We start from the raw sequence: 21,674 nt of genomic DNA, 5'->3' as shown, positions 1-21,674 counted from the left end.
AGTGACGTCACGGTTCAGATGCCAAAAAGCTGTAAATACGTCACCTGGGTGGTGATTCGTTTTACCTGTGCTTCGGCTCCCTGTGCATACAAAGCTTTATTTCTGTGTTTTAGTCTCCTGATTGACACTTTTTAATCATGTTTAGGGATGGTTTATAAAAAATAAAAAGGTCAACATGAAATATAAAATATTACACACAGGCTTCCAATGCATTGGAAAAAAAAAAAGATTAAATATTTTAGTTAGCTGTATTTATTTGCGGAATAGACTTTACAGTAGAATATAGTTGAATATATAGTAAAGTCTTCTTTTCTGTGCATTACAGACAGAAAACATCATTCTTACATATTCAACACTGGAGATAATTCAGGTCTGAAAGGGGTAGAGTGAATCCCTCCCACGTGAGGAGCAGTGTTTTTTTTTTTTTTTTTTACCAGATCCAGAACAGATCCACCGCTAAAGCACTGCTTAACTAAAACGACTGAGATAATACTGATACAGTATTATCATTTATGCGTATTTATCTTCTTTTTAAAAAATTGGTCTCAATATCGGTCTGCTGTTTTTTTATATCAGTCGAGTCGTACTTTAATACCTTCAGTGCCTAAAGACTGTCCTTGGGATGTTCCTCAGATAACATCCTGGAACTGGCTTCAGCTGTCTCCTGAAGGCTTTAGCCACTAAAGCGAGGTGAGCAGGGGGAAAACCCAGCGAGAAATCTCTGCAGATTAGAATCTAACCCGCGCGCCTGCAGAGTTGGAAATAATCCCAAAAGCAAAGGGCCCTGGGGCAGTGGTGGGATTAAAGTAGCTGAATACAAATAAATCTCCAGAGTACCGGGGGCTTTCGCTCTGACACATCAATGCAACCCCTCATTTACAAAAAACCCTTTCATGAGTGGGGTTCAGAGCGAGCGAGCAAAAAAGAGAGAGAGAGAGAGAGAGAGCAGGAGAGAGAGATATAAAGAGAGAGAAAGAGAGAGAGAGAGAGCACAAGCTGCAGAAATAGACATATATTCATGACTGAGACCGAGACTGGTTCACAGAGCGGCTGAAAACCAATAAACAAATTGAAGAAGAAAGGGAACGCGAACAACAACAGGGAAGATGAAGATTCCCAAATTAAAAAAGAAGATAAAGATTAAAAGGAGTTATTCAAATCAAGAAAATGGTGCGGAAAGGGAAGCGAAAGGCAGACGAGCAGAAGAGGCCTAGCCCCCTTCCCTTCATCTAAAGAGCCAGCCGTGAAGCCTCAGTCTAATTAAACCAAATTACACCGCCAGGCTGAATCCAGCTCCACATATTCCCCATCTACACCTTTCCCTGTTCTGCCTGGCCTCGCAAAATATCCTCAATTACTCCTCCAGTCAACCTCCTTAATGATTTTTCTCTTAGCGAGTGAGAGCACGGAGGGGGGGGTAGGTGGCTGCGAGAGATGTGGAGGGGTGGTGGTAGAGGGGGGGTTGCGAGGGGTTGGGGGGGTTTCGTTACAACGATGCTTAGTGTAGCAAATCCTAATTTAATGTGCCCTTTTCTACTTGTGTAGGCAGCGCAGTCAAAACAAATCTAGATGCGTTTAATGTGGGCATTAGTATGAAACGGCCAGTGAAATCTGGGGCTGCCCTGTGAAACGGAGGGAGAGGAAAACCTGCGCGGGTGAATTGGGTCAGCTAATTGCCAGGCTGAGCTGTTGTAGCTCCGTCCTTAGCGACCCCGGTCCAGAAACCAATCAGAAGCTGCCACCTGAGAGAGAACAAAGGGCAAAGTGACAAAGGGCATCAGGGAGGGACATGACTCCAACTCTAATGACCATCAACAAAACTAGCTTTACTCTGTCACCACACCTGTACGTATAAGTTGTGAGGTGTTATCTTGTGAGTAAGGCTGAACAGGCTGAAACAGTGTGCTCATTGCAAGGCGGCGTGTATTATAGGCGTGTGTCACATTCTTCATCATGTCAGTTCAGGTTGTGTGTAGTGTTCTGTTTGTACTCTGAGTTCTTGTTTTTGCTTTATTGTTTGTTTGTTTTCAGTGTTTAAAAATATTACTTGCATTTGTGTCCGCTCTCTGTGTCCTTTCCTGCCGCAACCGTGACAAGTGAAACACCATCATCCCTAATGATAAGTGTAGGTTAGAGGGTTATAAAGCGGCATTGAGCAGCTTTGAGCTATAGAGCAGTGGAACTTTGTTCTCTGCAGTGATGAAGCTCCATGCAAAACTGCGGAGACTTTTTGGGATGAGTTGTGGACTTGGGGATAGGGTAGGGTGAGGATCATCCAACTTCCAGCTTTTAGTAGAAAGATTTCCTTGGACAGTAGAGACATAAACACCAATGTAAGGTATGCCATAGAAAATTATCCAATTTCCTTAATCGGTCATTACTTGGCACATTGTCAAGTGACAGTATTTTAAAAGTAATGTATTTTCTTCCATGTCAGTAGGATAGCAGATAGATAATTGCATTAATACCCTGAGACAAGGCACAGCTGTAGTGATGAACAAGACGTGTGATGAACAAAGTGATGGAGAATTTTTTGAAAAGTCCAAATCCAAACTCTGAACAGGGTCCAGGACAAAATCCAGACCATGATGAAGGCTCTAGTATGGGTGGAATCAAAAGAAAACAAAGAAGGTGAACTCGATGCAGTACAGCGAAAACTATCTTTCATTTGAATTTACTTTCACAGAGGATGCGCGAAAAGCTACCTAGGTCCCAAGTAAGTTTAAATGCCATCTCTAAACTAAACATATGATGCTTCAAAGCACACCGAGGCAAGTTTTATGAGAAAAAACGCAAATGTGTGAGCAAGTCCTTAGTGATATACAGAGTAAGTAAAAATGAATTAGGTGGCCATATCGTCATAATTACGCTAAAAATTTGTCATTTTATATATTTTTTTTATAACATAGGATTTTTGCAATGTAAGAAATGCAAAATTTTCCTTCATGATTCAATAAAGTATCTATCTATCTATCTATCTCTATCTATGTGCAGTGGCTCAAAAAAAGTTGAAAAACACTGGTCTATACAGTATTTACTATCTCTGGAAAGTTACACTCTCTGGACAGCACCCTACAGCAGTGACTCAAACCTTCTCATAACAAAGCGAAACAAGCTCCAGTGCAGAAGTCTATAAAGTTTATAGGTGTGTATAAGCTAAGTGTTGACACTTTTTGATGAAGTCTGTGCACTTTTAGCTTTTGCAGTGAAGTAGTAGTTGCTATAAACGCTGCGAGTTGCTATAAATGGGGGAAGCTTGCCATGTTAAAGTTTACAGCAGACATTAAACTTGATCACCATCCAAAACTGCACTTCTTTGCAGCGTCTGCAGCTCGCTTGTCAGCGTATACGATGCTTTGGGTCGAATTCCATCTGTCAGGATCACAAGTGTGAACTTGTTTTAAAGCGTGCATTCATGAAGAGCTGGTAACGCGCTGAGGAGGCTGTCTGTATGTATTAGGATGGATGTATGTATTGGGTGTTTGGAACTGCAGTAATTGGATGGCGGCGCATTTTGTTAGGACTTGGCGTTGTACTGCAGAATGTTTTATTAGAAAATATTGAATTATGGTGAGGCTAAAGTGCAAAATGTTGGCTTTATATCTGTCTTGAGTGAATCACAGAGGAATTACAGTATATATTGAGTCGCTTTGTAATTGGACAGTCAGATGGTCCTGTGCTTGCTAAGCTATGTGTTGCATCATTAGTCCACACACAGGAGAACTGCTCTAGGTCTAAAACTGGGGTTCTGAAGTTTGCAACTGCTGTTGTCTCTGAAAACAATAAATCAAAATAGCATCAGAGTTTAGGAATAAATTACACTAATAGGCATGGTGTCTGGTCTGGAAGTGAGGTGTGTTCAGGTAAATTTCTAGCGTCTTGCTATTTTGGCGGTGGAAAACACAGTCAGTGCGCCACTGACTGAAATTAACCTAGACAACAGTCAATCATCAGAGTCCATTCCAATAGGTGCACCATTTACATCCTGCTTGTTAAAGACACACAAACACACAGACGTGCTGCAGAGCGCAAACCAAAATAAAGAATAAAATAACTTTGATGTTCCCTTAAATGAGCTGCTGGCGTACCTTTACAGGCATGAACGCATAGGTTGAGACACAAAACACTGTGCTGTTAAGATATGAACCTGCCAAAGTCAGAGCGCACCTGCGTCATAAAGGGAATGACAATTGGCACACTGATTGGTTTATTTCTTATTACACCCAAAACTCACCCATGAATTATTAGGAGCATTAGTTCATGCCTTTTGCGCATTTAGAGCTGCACAATGCCTATTTTTTGCACCCTAACTATACCAAAGACACACACCGACAACCTAAATTCAGCTGCTCAATGCTTAATCAACCAGTGCGCTATAGAACACCTAAATAGGGCCCTAAGACACAAAGTAAAGTGAGGTTATTTTAACACACGGTTTTAAAAGCCTGGCGAACAAATACAGAATGTGTATGTAATGTAACTTATGTGTGAGGACATACATAACGTGTGTATATACAGCTCTGGAAAAAAATATGAGAGCACTTCAGTTTCTGAATCAGTTTCTCTGATTTTGCTATTTATAGGTTTATGTTTGAGTAAAATGAACATTATTGTTTTATTCTATAAACTACAGACAATGTTTCTTTCAAATTCCAAATAAAAATATTGTAATTTAAGAAATGGCTGACATAACAAAAAAGATGCAGAGCTTTTAGACCTCAAATAATGCAAAGAAAACAAGTTAATATTAAAGTTTTAAGACTTCAGAAATCAATATTTGTTGGAATAACCAATAACTGTTTTTATGCATCGTGGCATGTTCTCCTCCACAAGTCTTACACACTGCTTTTGGATAACTTTATGCCTCTCCTTGTGAAAAAGTTTAAGCAGTTCAGCTTGGTTTGATGGCTTGTGATCATCCATCTTCCTCTTGATTATATTCCAGAGGTTTTCAATTTGGTAAAAATCTAAGTAACTCATCATTTTTAAGTGGTCTCTTATTTTTTTCCAGAGCTGTATATGGAGTGAGTTAAACTGAATTCTGCATGACATGCCACAGTTCAAAAAGTTGCCCAAAATGAAAAACTTATACCACTTATCTTGGTGTAGCAGAATAATGACAGTTCTGTCTATGGAAGTGACAGAGCCTGAACCTTGAGTACTGCAGTGTCAACTTTTAAAAGCAAATTAATTAAAACTGAGTAAAATGTAGAATTTGTCATTTCCGAAAGCCCAAAACTGTTACGTAACAGTATTGACTTGTACCCTATTGCCGGTCTATGTCTAGCCATCTTATTTGGGTCTCTATGTGCCTCAGATTCTTTTGCTTGCCCCTTTTTTAACTGCATTTTAACACATCAACTACAAGAACTGACTGTCCACACTCTTGTATAATATGTCCCACCTTTACAGATGAGCACTGTAAAAAAAGATAATCGATGTTTTCACTTCACGTGTCAGTGGTGTTAATGTTATGGCTAATCAGTGCATGATAAAATTATATTATGTTTCAATAGGGCTGATTTTCGTAATGTAACCTCACTGTATAAAACACGGCACACAGCGCTGCTGCTCTTTTAAAAGGTACCTGACATTTCAGAAAATCAATATTTTATACTTTTCATACTTCAGAGTAAACAGGGGAGCATTTTCATAACTTTAATACACAGAACCTGAATTTTCAGTCTGCTGCACAGCGGCAATGAATTCCACTTTAAGACAAAACGTGTTACAAAACATTGCTACTATGGTATTGTAGGTGGTTTTTAAGGTGTTGCTGGTAGCAGGTTGCTTTGGTGTTATAAGTTGATATAGTGTCTATTAGAGGTTGTTATGAAGTTCCATGTGATTGCTATAAAGTTGCTTAGTGGTTGCTGTGATGTACATTTTGGTAACAATGGTAATGCTAAGTGGTTTGCAGCTGGTTGCTAAAGTATCCAAGTGGTTAAAGTGGTGTTGCTACAGTGTGGCACAGTGATTGGAGTGGCAATGATGTTGCTTAGTGGTTGCTCTGGTGTACAATTTATGCCAAGTGGTTTGCAGCTGGTTGCTAAAGTATCACAAGCGGTTGCTATGGTGTCGCTACAGTGTGGCACAGTGATTGGAATGACAATGACGTTGCTTAGTGGTTGCTCTTGTGTACAGTTTATGCTAAGTGGTTTGCAGCTGGTTGCCAAAGTATCACAAGCGGTTGCTATGGGGTCGCTACAGTGTGGCACAGTGATTGGAATGACAATGACGTTGCTTAGTGGTTGCTCTGGTGTACAGTTTATGCTAAGTGATTTTGCAGCTGGTTGCTAAAGTATCCAAGTGGTTGATGTGGTGTTGCTACAGTGTGGCACTGTGATTGGAGTGGCAATGATGTTGCTTAATGGTTGCTCTGGTGTACAGTTTATGCTAAGTGGTTTGCAGCTGGTTGCTAGAGTATCACAAATGGTTGCTATGGTGTGGCTACAGTGTGGCACAGTGATTGGAGTGGCAATGATGTTGCATAGTGGTTGCTCTGGTGTACATTTTATGCTAAGTGGTTTGCAGCTGGTTGCTAAAGTATCCAAGTGGTTGATGTGGTGTCGCTACAGTGCGGCACAGTGATTGGAATAGCATGCTGCTTAGTGGTTGCTAGGGTGTTGTTAGGCACTTTGCTAGGCAGGTGCTGTTGTTTTTCCAAGTGGTTGCTCAGGTGTTGTTCCTAAGTGTTTAGATGTTACCAGTGTTTACAAGTGTATCACTGTTACATTTAAAGAATGCCAAAAAATAATGCAAATATGAAATAGGAAAATGCAAGAATTAAAACATAATAAAGCAGATTGTTTTCTGAGCATCACTAAACGAGTAAATGGGCTTTACACCATGTCAGAACATTTAGGTTCTAGATCTGACTGCAGTTTGCGGTTTTTCCTCTCGGTGTGATCTGTGGGTTCAGTAGTAACCCAGAAGAAAACACAGATCATTAGTGGAGGGTCCTGATGTCAGGATGCTGGCAGGGCTGCTGCCGTACTCTGATATGAGAGACCACAATCAGACGCTGAAAGGAGTGTGGTTAATTTAACACTAGCTGTAATACAGTGTAACTCTACTGGTGGTGCAGTGATGCCTGCAACTCCACACTCTTAATAATAAAGGTGTTTCAAATGGTTCTTCCAAGAGTGCCATAGGGGGACCACTTTTATTTCCATAAATAAGCATGTCTATCACAGGGATACCTGAAAGACTGTAAAAAATAAAGCTCTAAATAACCTTCACTTTATGTAAAGCCACTTTATCAAACATGGTTCCAATTGGAACCAAATTAGTTTTTTTTTTTCTAAATAACAATCCCTTGATAAAGAGGTTCTTCACCAAATATGGTTCTTAATGAACAAAAAGTGAGGTTCTTCAAAAGAACCTTCACATGATTTAAGGGGACTTTGCTATCTAGCAAAAAAGCTTCCGTTAATATAGAGGTTCTTATTTAAACTTGGTTTTGAGGTGCTTTTAAAGAACAAGGTTCTTAATGCAACTGAAAATAAGGTTATTTAACAATTGTGGATCTATATGGAGTAATAAGTGGTTCCTCCAATGGGCCTTCAATTGATTTAGGGTGTTTTTGCTAAATATGTCTCTTTATAAACCCTAACTGGTTCTTCCAAAGATAGTTCAATTGATATACATGTTTTTCATCAAACATGGTTCTGAAACAAACAAAACGGTGGTTCTTGACTAAATATGCTTTTATAGGATCAAGGGGGTTATTCTACAGAACCATCAGCTAATACAAGGGGCATTCGCTAAATATGCTTCTTTATGAAACCAACAGAGGATCTTACAAAGAACCATCAGTTCATATAGTTCAGTATGACGAAAAGCGGTAATGAACGGTTAACTAACGGTTAATTGCGCTTTTCCACCAAAAGAAGCCCATGTTTCCACCAGTTTTAGTGGCACCGTCAAAACGTCACATCAAACATCATCAACAGAGGACATTGCACAGCTGCGGTGAACACGATTATTGCTGAAGAACCTAGTATTCTCCGGGTCCCTCTATGAACAAACGTTCCTGGTTGTGGAACCTACTTGTGTTGGCGAAAATGTGGTAAAAGGTATAAAATTAGGTTTGGGGACCAGAACAGTGCCGATTCCACATCTGTCAAAAAGTGCTATAAGTATTCTTCTTTATGAAAACATGGACCTTTATGAAACCAAATATGGTGCTTCTACAGAAAATTCACTTAATATTGTGGTTATTTAGAAAATATGGTTCTTTACTTAACAAAATTTACTTAATATAGAAGTTGTTAACCTTTTTTTATCTTAGGGAACAAAAAATGGTTCTTCAAGTACATTTCTACAAGAATCATCACCTTATTGTTGCACTGTAAGCCCGGATAAGTTGAATTTACTTTAAAAAACTGAGGAAACCGGTTGCCTTAAAAAAGTTAAGTAATGGGTAATAAAAACTTAGGTTAGCATAACTTAGAACATCAAGTTATTACAACTAAAGGTGAAGTTGATTTAACTGTTTTATTTTTGTTATACTGTAAAACCAAACAAGTTGAGTTTACTTTTAAAAAATTAAGAAACTGGTTGCCTTAAAAAAGTTAAGTAACGGGGAATGAAAACTTGAGTTAGCGTAAATTACAATCGAGTTACTACAATTAAAGAGGAACTTGATTTATTTTTAAGGTAGACCAGTGGGTATCACTACACACTGATGGTGAATGTTGGTCAGAAACTGATGGACACACCCAGTATGCAAATAGATTGTGACAGAAGCCAATGGAAAAGAAGCTGTTAATGGAAACAGACTAAACTATGTTATTATAAGTTGGCTCGATTCAAAGACCTTAGTTTGAATGCTTGTGTGCCCACAAATGCTCAACTAACTTAAAATAGTGATGTTTAGATGTTTAGAGTAATGTTTAGAAATATCCAAATTTATGTAAAACAGACTTAAATAATTCAATAATAGTTCAAACAACTTCTGAGTTTACAGTGTAGAGTGAAGTTGATGGTGGGGGGGATGATTAAATAGTTCTATATGTTTTTCAAAAAATTGTGAAAATCCCATACTTTCTGGAATTAACCAATAAATCTGTTAAATTCCTGAAATGCCATCAACAGAATGCAGGATATATGCATGTGTTTCAGACTGCATAATATTCCAGATCGTTTTGTTGATATTGAATATGAATATTTCAACGTCGGATGTTAAATGCAGGCGCTGTGCATTCCAATTGGCCGGGACCCTTGTCACTCACCGGTAAGCTGGAGGGGCGGTCCTGCTGGAAGAGGGCCATTTCATCATGGTTGGATTTTGCAGAATTCCCAGAGGGATGACTCCTGTTCCCATAGTTCTCCTGGGCCTCCTTAGAGAGAGAGAGAGAGAGAGATAAAGAGAGAGAGAGAGAGAGAGAGAGAGAGAGAGATCGAGAGTGTGAGCTACAGGCTTACATAATTCATAAGTGCAAAAGAGCCTCTACTCCACCAACAGCCGCGACATGCAGGGCTAGTCGAGAACATTCATGTTGACCTGCAGCACTTAAGCACGTCTGGAGTAAAAAAAGAGAAAGCTGGGTGGAGGTGGGGAGTTCTCTCCTCAGCCAGGAAGCACATTCAAACAGCCTCTCAGCAGTTCAGTACAGAATACTACAATCCAGCTCACCAGACATTAAACAACGTCTAACACCATAAATCTCACATTAGAATAGAGACAACAGCTGATAGGATCATATTCTGTTGGTTTTAAAGTTGTGATGTAAACTAAAGATAACCCAACATCTTCCAAATATCAAATGCCAAAATAATATTAATGTAAAATGTATAGTGACCAAAATGCAACATCTTCTAAACTTACATAATATTAACATTCACACAGTGTGAAATTCAAACATTATTAGATGTTAATATATTGTTGGTTTGATGTCTGGTTTAAAACGTCCAGTGTAACCTTAATTTCCAAACAAAACATTTGCCAAAGGCTTGAGCTGAACATCAAATCAATGTTGTTGTTTTTTTAAATGTCAACATGATAAAAGGTTTTAACCAAAGTTTAACATCTTTCTTACATTGGAGCTTGATGTTAACCCAAATTAATTTTTGACAGGCACGTGTCTTTGATTTTCAACCAAGTTTTAATATCTGTCTAACATTGTAGCTTAATTAAATTTTCTTTTATGACAGATGCTTTCTGACAAATATGTGACTTGGATTTCCTACTAAAATATAAACAAAAACTCTGTCTGACGTTGAAGCTTAACATCAAGTAATTTTTTTTTTTTGACATTTTGACACCAATGCAGCAATCTGTCAACACAATTTTTTTTTTTTTGATAGATTAAATTACCAAACAAAAATCAATGCCTGTATAATCTTGGGTTTTGATGTCAACCCAATTTTGATTTCCAAACAAAATTATAAATCTGTCTAACATTGGTGATGGCAATAAATGCTGTTTTTGTGGCAGAGATAAAGAGTAAAGTTGATTTCCAACTAACCAAAGCTTTAGGTGTGCTGACTTAAAGCACAGTTTTGGGTTTTGCGGTTGTCCTGATTTAGATTTTCAATCAAAATTCATTAGTTATCTAACGTGGGACCTAGACATATACTCGACATTGGCTTATAACAAATATAGGTTTGATTTGATTTCCAAACAAAATTCAATAACTGTACATCACCGGGCCTTTAGGCTAACATATTCATTTTCCACTAAAATTCAACATTGTTCTAAATTTGGAGCTCAAACAAAATTCAATACCTGTCTAATGTGAGAGTTGGACACCAACTAAACAATGGTTAAAACAGATGTGTGACTTCAACAGCTGTTTTTGCACAAACAAAAAAAAACAAAAGACACAAACTGCAAATATCTATAAAATACAGTGCAGGTAGAGGCAAAAACCTAACATGGGCTTAAATAAAGCCTCTACCTTAATAATATAAAAAAAAATCTATTATAACGAACATAGCTTTAACAAAAGAAAATCACAATCAAAATATATAACACAAAACAAAAAAGTGATCACAATACGTGAATCAAATAGTTAAAATCATTCAACAGTTTTGTTCCCCTATATCTTCTCAAAAATTAACCTCTAAAAGTGAGAAATTTAGGAAGATGAAGATCGATCTAAAAACTGTTGAGTTGAATATTTATGAATCTCTGCATTTGTAATAAAGTAATTTTTGAATTGCTCTGAGATATTTTCATGATTTGAATACATTTTATAAATAAAAATACATATTTGAATTATATTAATATCATTAATAGAGAGAATTTGATATTACAGTGCTACATATTTCTAAATGACAGCCAGTGTTTGCTGGGATGGTTTAATTGATTGATGTTAAAAGACAGTTTAGCAGAAATAAAGTAGAATAAAAATATTCCCTCCAGTTTACTTAAAGGAATGAAGAACGCAGGCCGCTTTAGGTTAAACGCAGGGAAATTGAGGAATAAGAACACTTCCGTACCGTAACCACCAGGCACTGCTACGGAACAGATGTTAAATAAACGCTGACATTATTTGGCAGCGGCTGCCGACACACAGCACAAATTCAGGGGCCGCATTTCTCTTAATGTTAAACAGAGGGAAAACGAGCCACGTACCGAAAGTGTCCCATCTGCAGCTCTAAAGCTGAATGATTGAATGTGGGGAGAGGGGGGGCGGTACTCCCCCCCACCACACACTCCAGCCCCCCACCTGCAGCACGAGCGGCACAGGCTGGCACACTGCCCAGCAAAGTCTTCTATTACCTATTAGGAAGTCATTCATTTATACAGCACTCCTTAGAAACCCACAGCACTTCCTAAAGCAAACAGAGTGTGAAGATGAAAAACAGACAAGGTCATAAACTGCAGGAGGGGGGGCTTCCTTTTTATGTACACACACACATGCATACTGTACATATGAACACACAGAACAGGTGTTCACATGCACACACACACGCACACAAAATATTTTGTCTGAGCATAAATATATAGTGATATCTTAAAAACACACACACACATGTATGCATTTAGTCATGTCAGTATTGTACTTTTTATGCATGTGTGCACATGAACAGCTGTGCTGTGCTTGCCAAACACACACACACACACAAACACACACACACACACACATACTCAAAGACATGGAAACACACATTCCATTAAAAAACATATACTGATATCAGATGGGACAAATTCATATGTACATACAGCTCTGGAAAAAAAATAAGAGCCCACTTAATTAAGATGCATGATCACAAGCCATCAATCCAAGCTGAACTGCTTGAATTTTTGCACCAGGAGTAAAGGCATACATTTATCCAAAAGCAGTGTGTAAGACTGTTGGAGGAAAACATGCCAATATGCACGAAAGCTGTGATTAAAAACCAGGGTTATTCCACCAAATATTGATTTCTGAACTCTTAAAACTTTATGAATATGAACTTGTTTTCTTTGCTTTCATTGCTTGTTTTCGTTATTTCAGCCATTTCTCATTTTTTGCAAATAAATGCTCTAAATGACAATATTTTTGTCACGCACTATAATATTTGGTTGGACTGCCTTTATCTTTGATTGCTGCACGCATTCACTGTTGCATTGTTTCTTCAAGCTTCTGCAACGTCAGAAAATTTGTTGCTGGATTAATTTTTCACCAATATCTTGCAGCAGCATTGATGATGGTAGAGTCTGACCACTGCACAAAGCAGCTCTTCTCCATCCAGCACATCCCAAAGATTCTCAATCCATGTGTGAAAATGATGATCTCATGCTCCCTGAACCCTGAACTCTTTCACAATTCCAGCCCCATGAATCCTGGCATTGTTATCTTGGAATATGCCTGTGTTCATCAGGGAAGAAAAAATCCATTGATGGAATAACCTGGTCTATATTCAGTATATTCAGGTAGTCAGCTGACCTCATTCTTTCAGCACATACTGTTGCTGAACCTAAACCTGCAGACCAACTGCAGCATCATTAATCCCACATCATTTTCTTACTTAAATCCTGGTGGAGACTTTTTTTTGGGCAGGCAGTGTAGATACTCTGGGCTGTGCATAAATATCATATGGGTATTTGTATGTGTATGAGTGTGTGTGTGTGTGTGCTGGAGTGTGTAAATGGCAAGGGGAAAAAAAGTGGGTCAAAGATCCGGGTCGGCCTTCTGTCTCTTGTTTACAACTGAAGGCGATGACATAATCATCTACTTTCACTTTCAGTTCAGTGTGTATAAGCTCTTATTTCCAGCAGACGCAGGCTGTAATTTCTCAATTCTCAACATTACAGCCTGTGTTTACCTTTTCCAGCTCACCGCTCGGGCACACACACACACACACACACTGCTCCACGCAACTGATAAGTGTTCCACACTCAGTCGGACATGCTAAAACTCAAATCAATCCCTCTGCTGAAATTAACACGCAGGACTTTCTGCAGCTCCTCAGCATCGCTGCTGTGTAGAACACATCTAACCTACTCCTGCCTGGAGGAAACATCCTGCACACAACTTCTCTCTGATACTTTTTTTTTATATCAAACATCCCTCCACCAGCACAGGTTTCTATCACTGTCTTTCTAAGAACAGCATCACCTGTATCACCAACACTGCCATTTTTTACTGATCATACTGTATATTTTTTACCATAATAAGATACTAAGCCTTATAAACTGATTGGATTTCTATAACCATATTTACTGATATACATTAAAATATCTTATATTCTTTATATGACCTTATAAACCGATGTAGTTCAAGAAGCATCATATAACAATATGCTTTAAATAACCTTATATAGTCATATCCATCATATAACCTTATACTAGAATTCTACTTGTTCTACTGTACTGTACTGTATTCTAGTACAGTCTAGTACATGATCTTATACAATATCTTATAATCACTTTTATTTACATTTTACACTGCATACCAACTTTGTTAAATTTTCTATAACCTTAAAATTGATGTAGTTATACTGTACAATCTCATGCATTTTGTGTTACCTTGTACAATCTTATATCATATATACCCTTATGTATTGACATATTTCTTATAACCTTATATATTGATACAGTTTGTCTTGTCCTATATAATTTACATACTCATATATACTGAAATATTATTTATTGTCCTTTTAACATTATATAATCTTATAAATGGATATGCAATGTATTGTCCTATATGCTTTATATAATCTTAGATACTAATAAGATTTGTATACTTTAGATGACCTTATATACTGAGATACTTTATATAATCTTATATACTGATATGACATATACTTTATATGACTATATACTGATTATACCTTATATAATCTTATTCACTGATATAATTCATATACTTTATATGACTATATACTGATTATACCTTATATAATTTTATTCACTGATATAATTCATATACTTTATATGACCTAACATATTTATATACCTCATATAGTGTTATATACTAACATGATTCGTATACTTTATATGACCTTACATACTGATATACCTTATATAATCTTAAATTTAATATGATTCACATAATTCATCTGACCTTATATACTGATATACCTTATATAATCTTATATACCAATATGGTTTATATATTTTATAAGACCTTATATACTGATATACCTTATATAATCTTATATACTCATATAATTCATATACCTTATATGACCTTAAATACTGATATGATTTATATATGTTATAAGACCTTCTATACTGATATACCTTATATAATCTTATACACTGATATAATTCATATACCAAATGTAATGTAATGTAATGTAATATACCTTATATGACCTTAAATACTGATATGATTTATATACTTTATAAGACCTTATATACTGATAAACCTTATATAATCTGATATGATTCATATTTATATAATCTGATATGATTCATATACCTTATATGACCTTAAATACTGATATGATTTATATACTTTATATAACATTATATACTGACTTAATATATGCCACCTTACACTATATACATCCTCATATACTTAATATAACCTTATATACTCATATACTATGTATTGTTCTATATACTCTATACAACTTTCTTTATAGAATTATATACTTCATACATATTGGCTTATATATTGACACACTGGTATATTTGCAAAACTGTAATACTGGATTTTATTAATACCATCTAGCACTGGCCTTGGTGTGATAACAGTTTTCCAGGTGTTATTTATAAAACATATATTTATAAAACACTATATGAATATTTCTAAATTATATTAAGCACATAAGTGCCCCCCCCCCCCCCCCCCCCCCGCGCCTCCTGATAGACTCCTGTAGCAGTAGAATAGTCAGGACAGGGGGCTGCAGTGCAGGACATGGGGAGAGTGCATGGTAAAGAGAATTATAGAACATTAGTCAGTAAAAAAGAGAGAGAGAGTGATATTAGCTTATGTAAGGATCTGACAATGGGCTGAATCCGCAGCATTCACAGGTGGGAGACGCTTTAATAAAGGTATTAGGGGTGAAATGAGGGAAACAGTGACTCCCCTTTATCATCCCCCCAAGCTGTACGGGGGGGGGGGGAGCGCACGGATCAATCACACGGGCCTTTTCCTGCCTTCATTCAACTCTATCTCTCACCCTTTCTCTCTCTACCTATCTCTCTCTCTCTCTCTAGATCTGTCACTCTCTCTCTCTCACCCCCCCCCCCCCACAGCTCTCATGCCCCCGTGGCAGGCTCCTCCTCATGACTACCAAATGAATTAGTCATTCCCACACCTTCGGATGCAGATCTCAGCCAAATCTGCCACTAATTCCATTAATATTCATTAAAAATTAAGCTTAATTGCGTGTCTTTAAAAAGCCTTGTGCCCCCATGCGTCCCGGGGGCTCTGCAGGACAGTCATTTCTGATTTCCACTGGGCAGCTCCTCCGCCGCCTGTCAGCCCAGCGCCCGGGCCCAGGGTGCCAGCCGAGCTGCTTTTCTCCTTTCTTTTTTTAAAGAGTCACTTCATCTCTGTGTGTGTGTGTGTGTGTGTGTGTAATAAACAGTGCATAGGCTAAGAAAAAAAAGAAAGAGAGAGAGGAAGAGAGAGAGGTTGACTGAGACAGGAAATAAGAAAGAGAATAAAAGAGAAATATTGAGATTTATGGGGAAATTAAGAAAAAGACAGATGGAACAGATGATAAAAGGAAATAAGAGACAGAAGACAAAGATAAAGACGTGAGAGACGAGTGAATCAAAGGGGGCAGAATGAGAGACAGACAGAAAAAAGGGGGATGTATGAAAGAAAGTGAGAAAGAGAAAAATAGTTAAATAGTTAAAGAGAGAAAAAAGGACTAGAATGATAAATGAAGGAGTGAGTGAGAGACAAGTGACTGACACTTGAGAAAGAAAGTGAAAGAGACAGAAATAGAGACAGACAGAGACAATAAGAGTAAGAGAGTGATAAATAAAAAGAGATAGACATATGAAATAGGGAGAGGAATGCAGAATGAACAATGGAGAGATTCAAGACTAACACATGTGTAAAGAAAGACAGAGAAAGGTTGAGACAGGATGAGAGAGAAGGAGAAACTGAGGGAGGAGATAGAAGAAAAAGAAAGAGGGATAGAACAATAGACAGAAAGAAAACTAAAACAATGTAGAGATGTAGGAGAGAGGTAGAGAAAAAAAGAAACAATTCCAAATGAGCAAAAGCGAAAGAAAGAAAGACACAGATGGGAGAGGGAAAGAGAGATGGGAAACAGGGAGAGAAAAGAGTGATTACAAGGAAAAGAAGAGATACAAAGTAGAGAGATGAGTAAAGAGAGAGAGAGATATTGCTACATTAGGAAAAATAGAGAGAAAGAGGAGATGGAAGCAAAAAAGCAAGAGAGAGAGAGAGAGATGGGAAAGAGACAGGAGAGAAAAAGAGGGAGAGAAAGAAGAGATGGGAGAGAGATAGGAGAGAGAAAGAGAGAGGGGGTGGAAGAGAGGGAAGAGATGAGGGAGAGATGGAAGAGAGACAGGAGAGATGGGAGAGAGAGTGAAAGAGAGAGAGAGAGATGGGAGAGAGGAGAGAGGGAAGTGATGGAAGAGTGAGAGAGAGAGAGATGGGAGAGAGGGGATAGATGGGAAAGAGTGAGAGAGAGAGAGGAGAGATGGGAGAGGGATGGGAAAGAGAATGAGAGAGAGAGAAAGGAGAGAGAGAGGAAAGAGAGAGAGAGAAGAGAGGAAAGTGATGGAAGAGAGACAGGAGAGATGGGCGAGAAAGAGGGGAGAGAGGGCGAGAGGAGAAATGGGAGAGAGAGGGAAGAGAGAGAGAGGAGAGATGGGAGAGAGAGGGAGAGATGGAAGAGAAAGAGAGAGAGAGGAGAGATGGGCCAGAGAGGGAGAGAGGGAAGAGATGGGAGAGAGATGGAAGAGAGACAGGGGAGATGGGAGCGAGAGTGAAAGAGGAGAGAGAGAGGTGGGAGAGAGGAGAGAGGAAAGTGATGGAAGAGTGAGAGAGAGAGGAGAGATGGGAGAGAGATGGGAAAGAGTGAGAGAGAGAGAGAGAGAGAGAGAGAGGAGGGAGAGAGAGGAGAGAGAGAAGAGAGGAGAAATGAGAGAGAGAGAGTGAAAGAGGAGAGAGAGAGATGGGAGAGAGGAGAGAGGGAAGTGATGGAAGAGTGAGAGAGAGAGAGATGGGAGAGAGGGGATAGATGGGAAAGAGTGAGAGAGAGAGAGAGAGAGAGAGGAGGGAGAGAGAGGAGAGAGAGAGAGAAGAGAGGAAAGTGATGGAAGAGAGACAGGAGAGATGGGCGAGAAAGAGGGGAGAGAGGGCGAGAGGAGAAATGGGAGAGAGAGGGAAGAGAGAGAGAGGGAGAGATGGGAGAGAAAGAGAGAGAGAGACTGACACACGACGAGAGACAAACACAGTATTTCACACATGAAAGGCGGAGGAGCGATGGGAACACTGCAGCGTGCCACGGCGCCAAAGCCTACACGCTGAGAAGACACAGCAGCCAGAACATCTCTCGCTCTCATCTCACACTCAGAGCAGCAGCGCTCCTATCAAACGCCGTATTTTTAGAGCTTTTTGCATTTAAGAGAGGAGAGGAACGGAGGGAGAGAGGGGGAGGGAGGGAGGGGGAGGGGGACGGGAAAAAAACGGAGAGTTTAAAAATACAAACACGCGTGTGAATAGAATAAAGCATTAAAGCATCAGCATTAGAGCTGGAGTGAGATGGCAGATAAGGAGGACAGCGGAGGGAGACGCTGCGCAGGGCCATCCATATTCATGCTCCCCGGGTGTCATTAGCCCAGACAACAATGGCACTTCAAATTGGGCTTTTATAATTAAAGCAATCAGAGAGTTGCACAATATTAGGGCCCGTCGAGAGGGATACGCCACGAGACAAAAATTGGCACGACTTATTAAGTCGGCGGTGTCGGGAATCAAGCGCTTCAAAATGCGAAGTGACGTGTCTGATCAGCCCTGATATAACCTGCCTCTACCCAAGAAAGGATTATCAGAAAGTGACAAGCAAACACGTCCTATCTTTATCATACAAACAAACAAAGCGTATATTCAAGCGTATACGACACCCAACCTGACAGACCTGTTTGTTTAAATATATATATATATATATATATATATAGTTCCAGTCAAAAATTTGGACACATCTTACCATTCAGTGTTTTTCTTTATTTCTATATTCAGTTTATTTTCTACATTGCACATTAATATTAAAGACATAAAAACAGTTAAGGAACACATATGAAATTGTGTAGTAAATCTAAACCTGATGAACTGAGATGGTGATTTGAGGTGATTTAATTGGGATGAGCTGGAGCTTCACAGCGTGAAGAAAAACCAGCAACTGTTGTTCAGCACCTCCAGGAACTCCTTCCTTCAAGACGCTTCAAAAACTATTCCAGGTGATAAATGTTAAATGCCTACAACACTTCAGAAATAAATTCTCCCATCCATCTGGCACCAACTACTAGGCCTCACTCAAACTCTCATAATTCACGTCACATTGCCATTAGCCTTCCGGGCAGTGTTCGAGTTTACTCACAAGATAGCACCTCACAATCTATACAGATGTAGGCCTTCCCAAGCAGCTGTCCCTCAGAGGTAACACTTCCACATCAATTAATTGACCATTTTGTATTTGTTACTAAATAATAAATCAGTAATTGTAGAGTTAACAGATCAGTAACAAGTAACAAATTACATGGTAATATTATGGTAACAATTTGTATTTATCGTTAATTATCTTCTAATTTTCTAGAGTATGTATTTAGGTATATTTAAGTATGTATTTAGTTAGCAAAAATATGGAAACATTGTACTAACATACTTCTTACCTTTAGTTCTTCATTGATAAAAAATAAAATATTGTGATCGTAGCGGTAGTAAAAATAGAAAATAGTAAATTAATGGTAACAAGTAGCATTTGCCTTAAATGAACAAAATGTTTCTAGTCCTTAGTTAATATATTAGCATTTGCAATGGTAGCATACACCCCCCCCCAACACACACACACACACACACACACACACACACACACACACACATATATATATATATATATTGTTGTATGTTACAACTAGATTTACTATTTTCTTTCTGACTATCACTACAATCACAATATTTTAACTGTTACAGAACTATTACCTCAGTAACAAGTAGGACATTTAATTTAATTTATGAATAAGTACAGCTTGCTACCATAATATTACCATATTATTACCCACTTATTACCTGTAAATAGTAAAGAGTTATTAATCTTATATACTGCAGTCCTTTGACTTCAGGCATGTCATTGACAGGCAGACAGACAGACATAAAGATAGATAAATAGATAAATAGATACTTCTTTGATCCTAGAGGGAAATTCTGTACGTTCAGTGGCAGATATACCTAGTACACAGAAGTTACAAAAGAACTATACGATATAAGGATACAGATAAAAATACAATAAAGTATAAAATATAAAGATAGAGTCTTTGTGTGTGTTTTGGCATAAATAGCCATAACAATAACACCACCTGCTTATTAATCAGTGGCACTGCAGTAGATAAAGTAAAGTCAGAGACAGAAGCTCTGAATCTGTTGCTGCACAGTTTGTGTTGGTCATCCTGTAGTCCTTCATCATTGGTCACAAAATTGGATATTTCTGGTTAAAGGTCTATTCAGAGTCCAACAGTGACACTGAGGTGTTTAAAAACTCCAGCAGCACTGCTATGCTCTGTCTGATCATACCAGCACAACACACACTGCCAATAGGTGGTGTTAAAGTTGTGGCTGATTGGTGTAAACAATACAATGTAGGTTTTAACCTATTAACTATTGCCATGACCTGTATAAGGGCTACAGGTGAAGGTAACACAAACCCTTATTCTCTGCAGTACAATTTTGGAACTTGGAGAAGCTACCTGTTTTCTCTCTACTCAACTATTGATAATTCCAGATCAGTAACAGGAATCCAACCCAAATTCTGCACAAAGTTTTGAGGACATTAACTGTTTGATTTGTATTCAGGATTTGTACTGATTTCAAAATAAAGTTCAGGAAATTGTTTATTTATTATATTTTGACAGTTGCAGATTTACTTAACTATTTTTCTATACTTTCTATTAGAATTACAATTATGATTTAAATAACATTCCATTGTTAGGGGATTATTAGGCATGTACTATTTACTTTATTCAGCAATGTTAGCCACTTAGTTTGCTTTTTGACTGCAGTGTTACTGACAGCTTTCTCTCCACCATCAGCAGGGGTGTAAAATACTGTACTTAAGGAACCACACAAGTAAAAGTAGAAGAACAGAGCCTAAAATATATATGAGTGAAAGTAAAACTGAAAAAGAAGCTTTAAAAAAAACACTGTACGCAAACTGAAAGGATAAAGGTAGAGGGTAAGGAACACAGTCTCATCATCTACAGACAGCTGAGGGGATTAAATCAGCAGCTCTGCTCCTGTACTTCAGACTAGGTCAATGTATAAATGTACAGTATGTATTTAAGTGTAACATAAAGAGCAAATAGCCGAACTGGCAGGTCATTATAATATTAATTAGACTCAAAGACATCAGTCATTAAGTGTCTTCAAAAAGTTTTTTTTTCAGCTATAGCCTTGTAGAGTTTATGCTTTTTATAAAAGTTCCAACACTGTTATCAAGGTCACGATTAATTGAACACTTTACCTCAATTATGATTAATGAATATATATTAAAGCTGCTTCAGTTGCTCAGTTGGCTTGGTGTAGAGATGAGAGCCACAGCTTTAGCTACTGTCACTTACTTTATGTGAACAGCCAGGTGGAAAAATAATAACTAGTAAAGATATTTAATCGATTACTTCTGGATCAAATCTTGGTCACATTATCCTAAAATGATTTTAAAATTAGGGCTGGGTGACATGGCCAAAATGTAGATCACAATATACATTTCAATATCAGTATAAACAATATAAAAGCCACAGAAACACCACCTAGAATAACAGATATAAACACTGAAAAATTATATTTGTAATTCATGCAATGCACCCTGTAGATCAGGGGTCGGCAATTAAGTTTGGCCGCTGGCCAGATATTTATCAAGCTATTACGTAGCGGGCCACAAAAAAAAATCTGTTATGAAAAATTAAGTGTACAGACTAGTAGCTCTCCAGCCCAGAGGGTTGTTGAACCCAATTGCAGATCAGATTACCTCAAAGCAGGTAAACCCAAAAAGAAAGGAAAAAAATTAAAAATAAACACACCGCTCCTCAC

The 21,674-nt window shown here is 38.1% G+C and overlaps 1 protein-coding gene across 2 annotated transcripts in view; it reads right to left on the bottom strand.

Moving 5' to 3' along the window:
- The window catches only part of LOC103041141 (AT-rich interactive domain-containing protein 1B), a 330,051-nt gene that overhangs the window by 219,095 nt on the left and 89,282 nt on the right, over positions 1-21,674 (bottom strand). For both annotated transcript variants that reach the window (XM_022673204.2, XM_022673205.2), the window contains exon 4: positions 9,237-9,344. In XM_022673204.2, coding sequence (XP_022528925.2) covers positions 9,237-9,344 — 108 coding nt within the window. The remainder of the gene's footprint in view (positions 1-9,236; positions 9,345-21,674) is intronic.

Source organism: Astyanax mexicanus, chromosome 14, assembly GCF_023375975.1.
Source record: "Astyanax mexicanus isolate ESR-SI-001 chromosome 14, AstMex3_surface, whole genome shotgun sequence".
NCBI lineage: Eukaryota > Metazoa > Chordata > Actinopteri > Characiformes > Acestrorhamphidae > Astyanax > Astyanax mexicanus.
The sequence above is the reverse complement of the archived record's forward strand: the minus strand, read 5'-3'. Positions and strand labels throughout refer to the sequence as shown.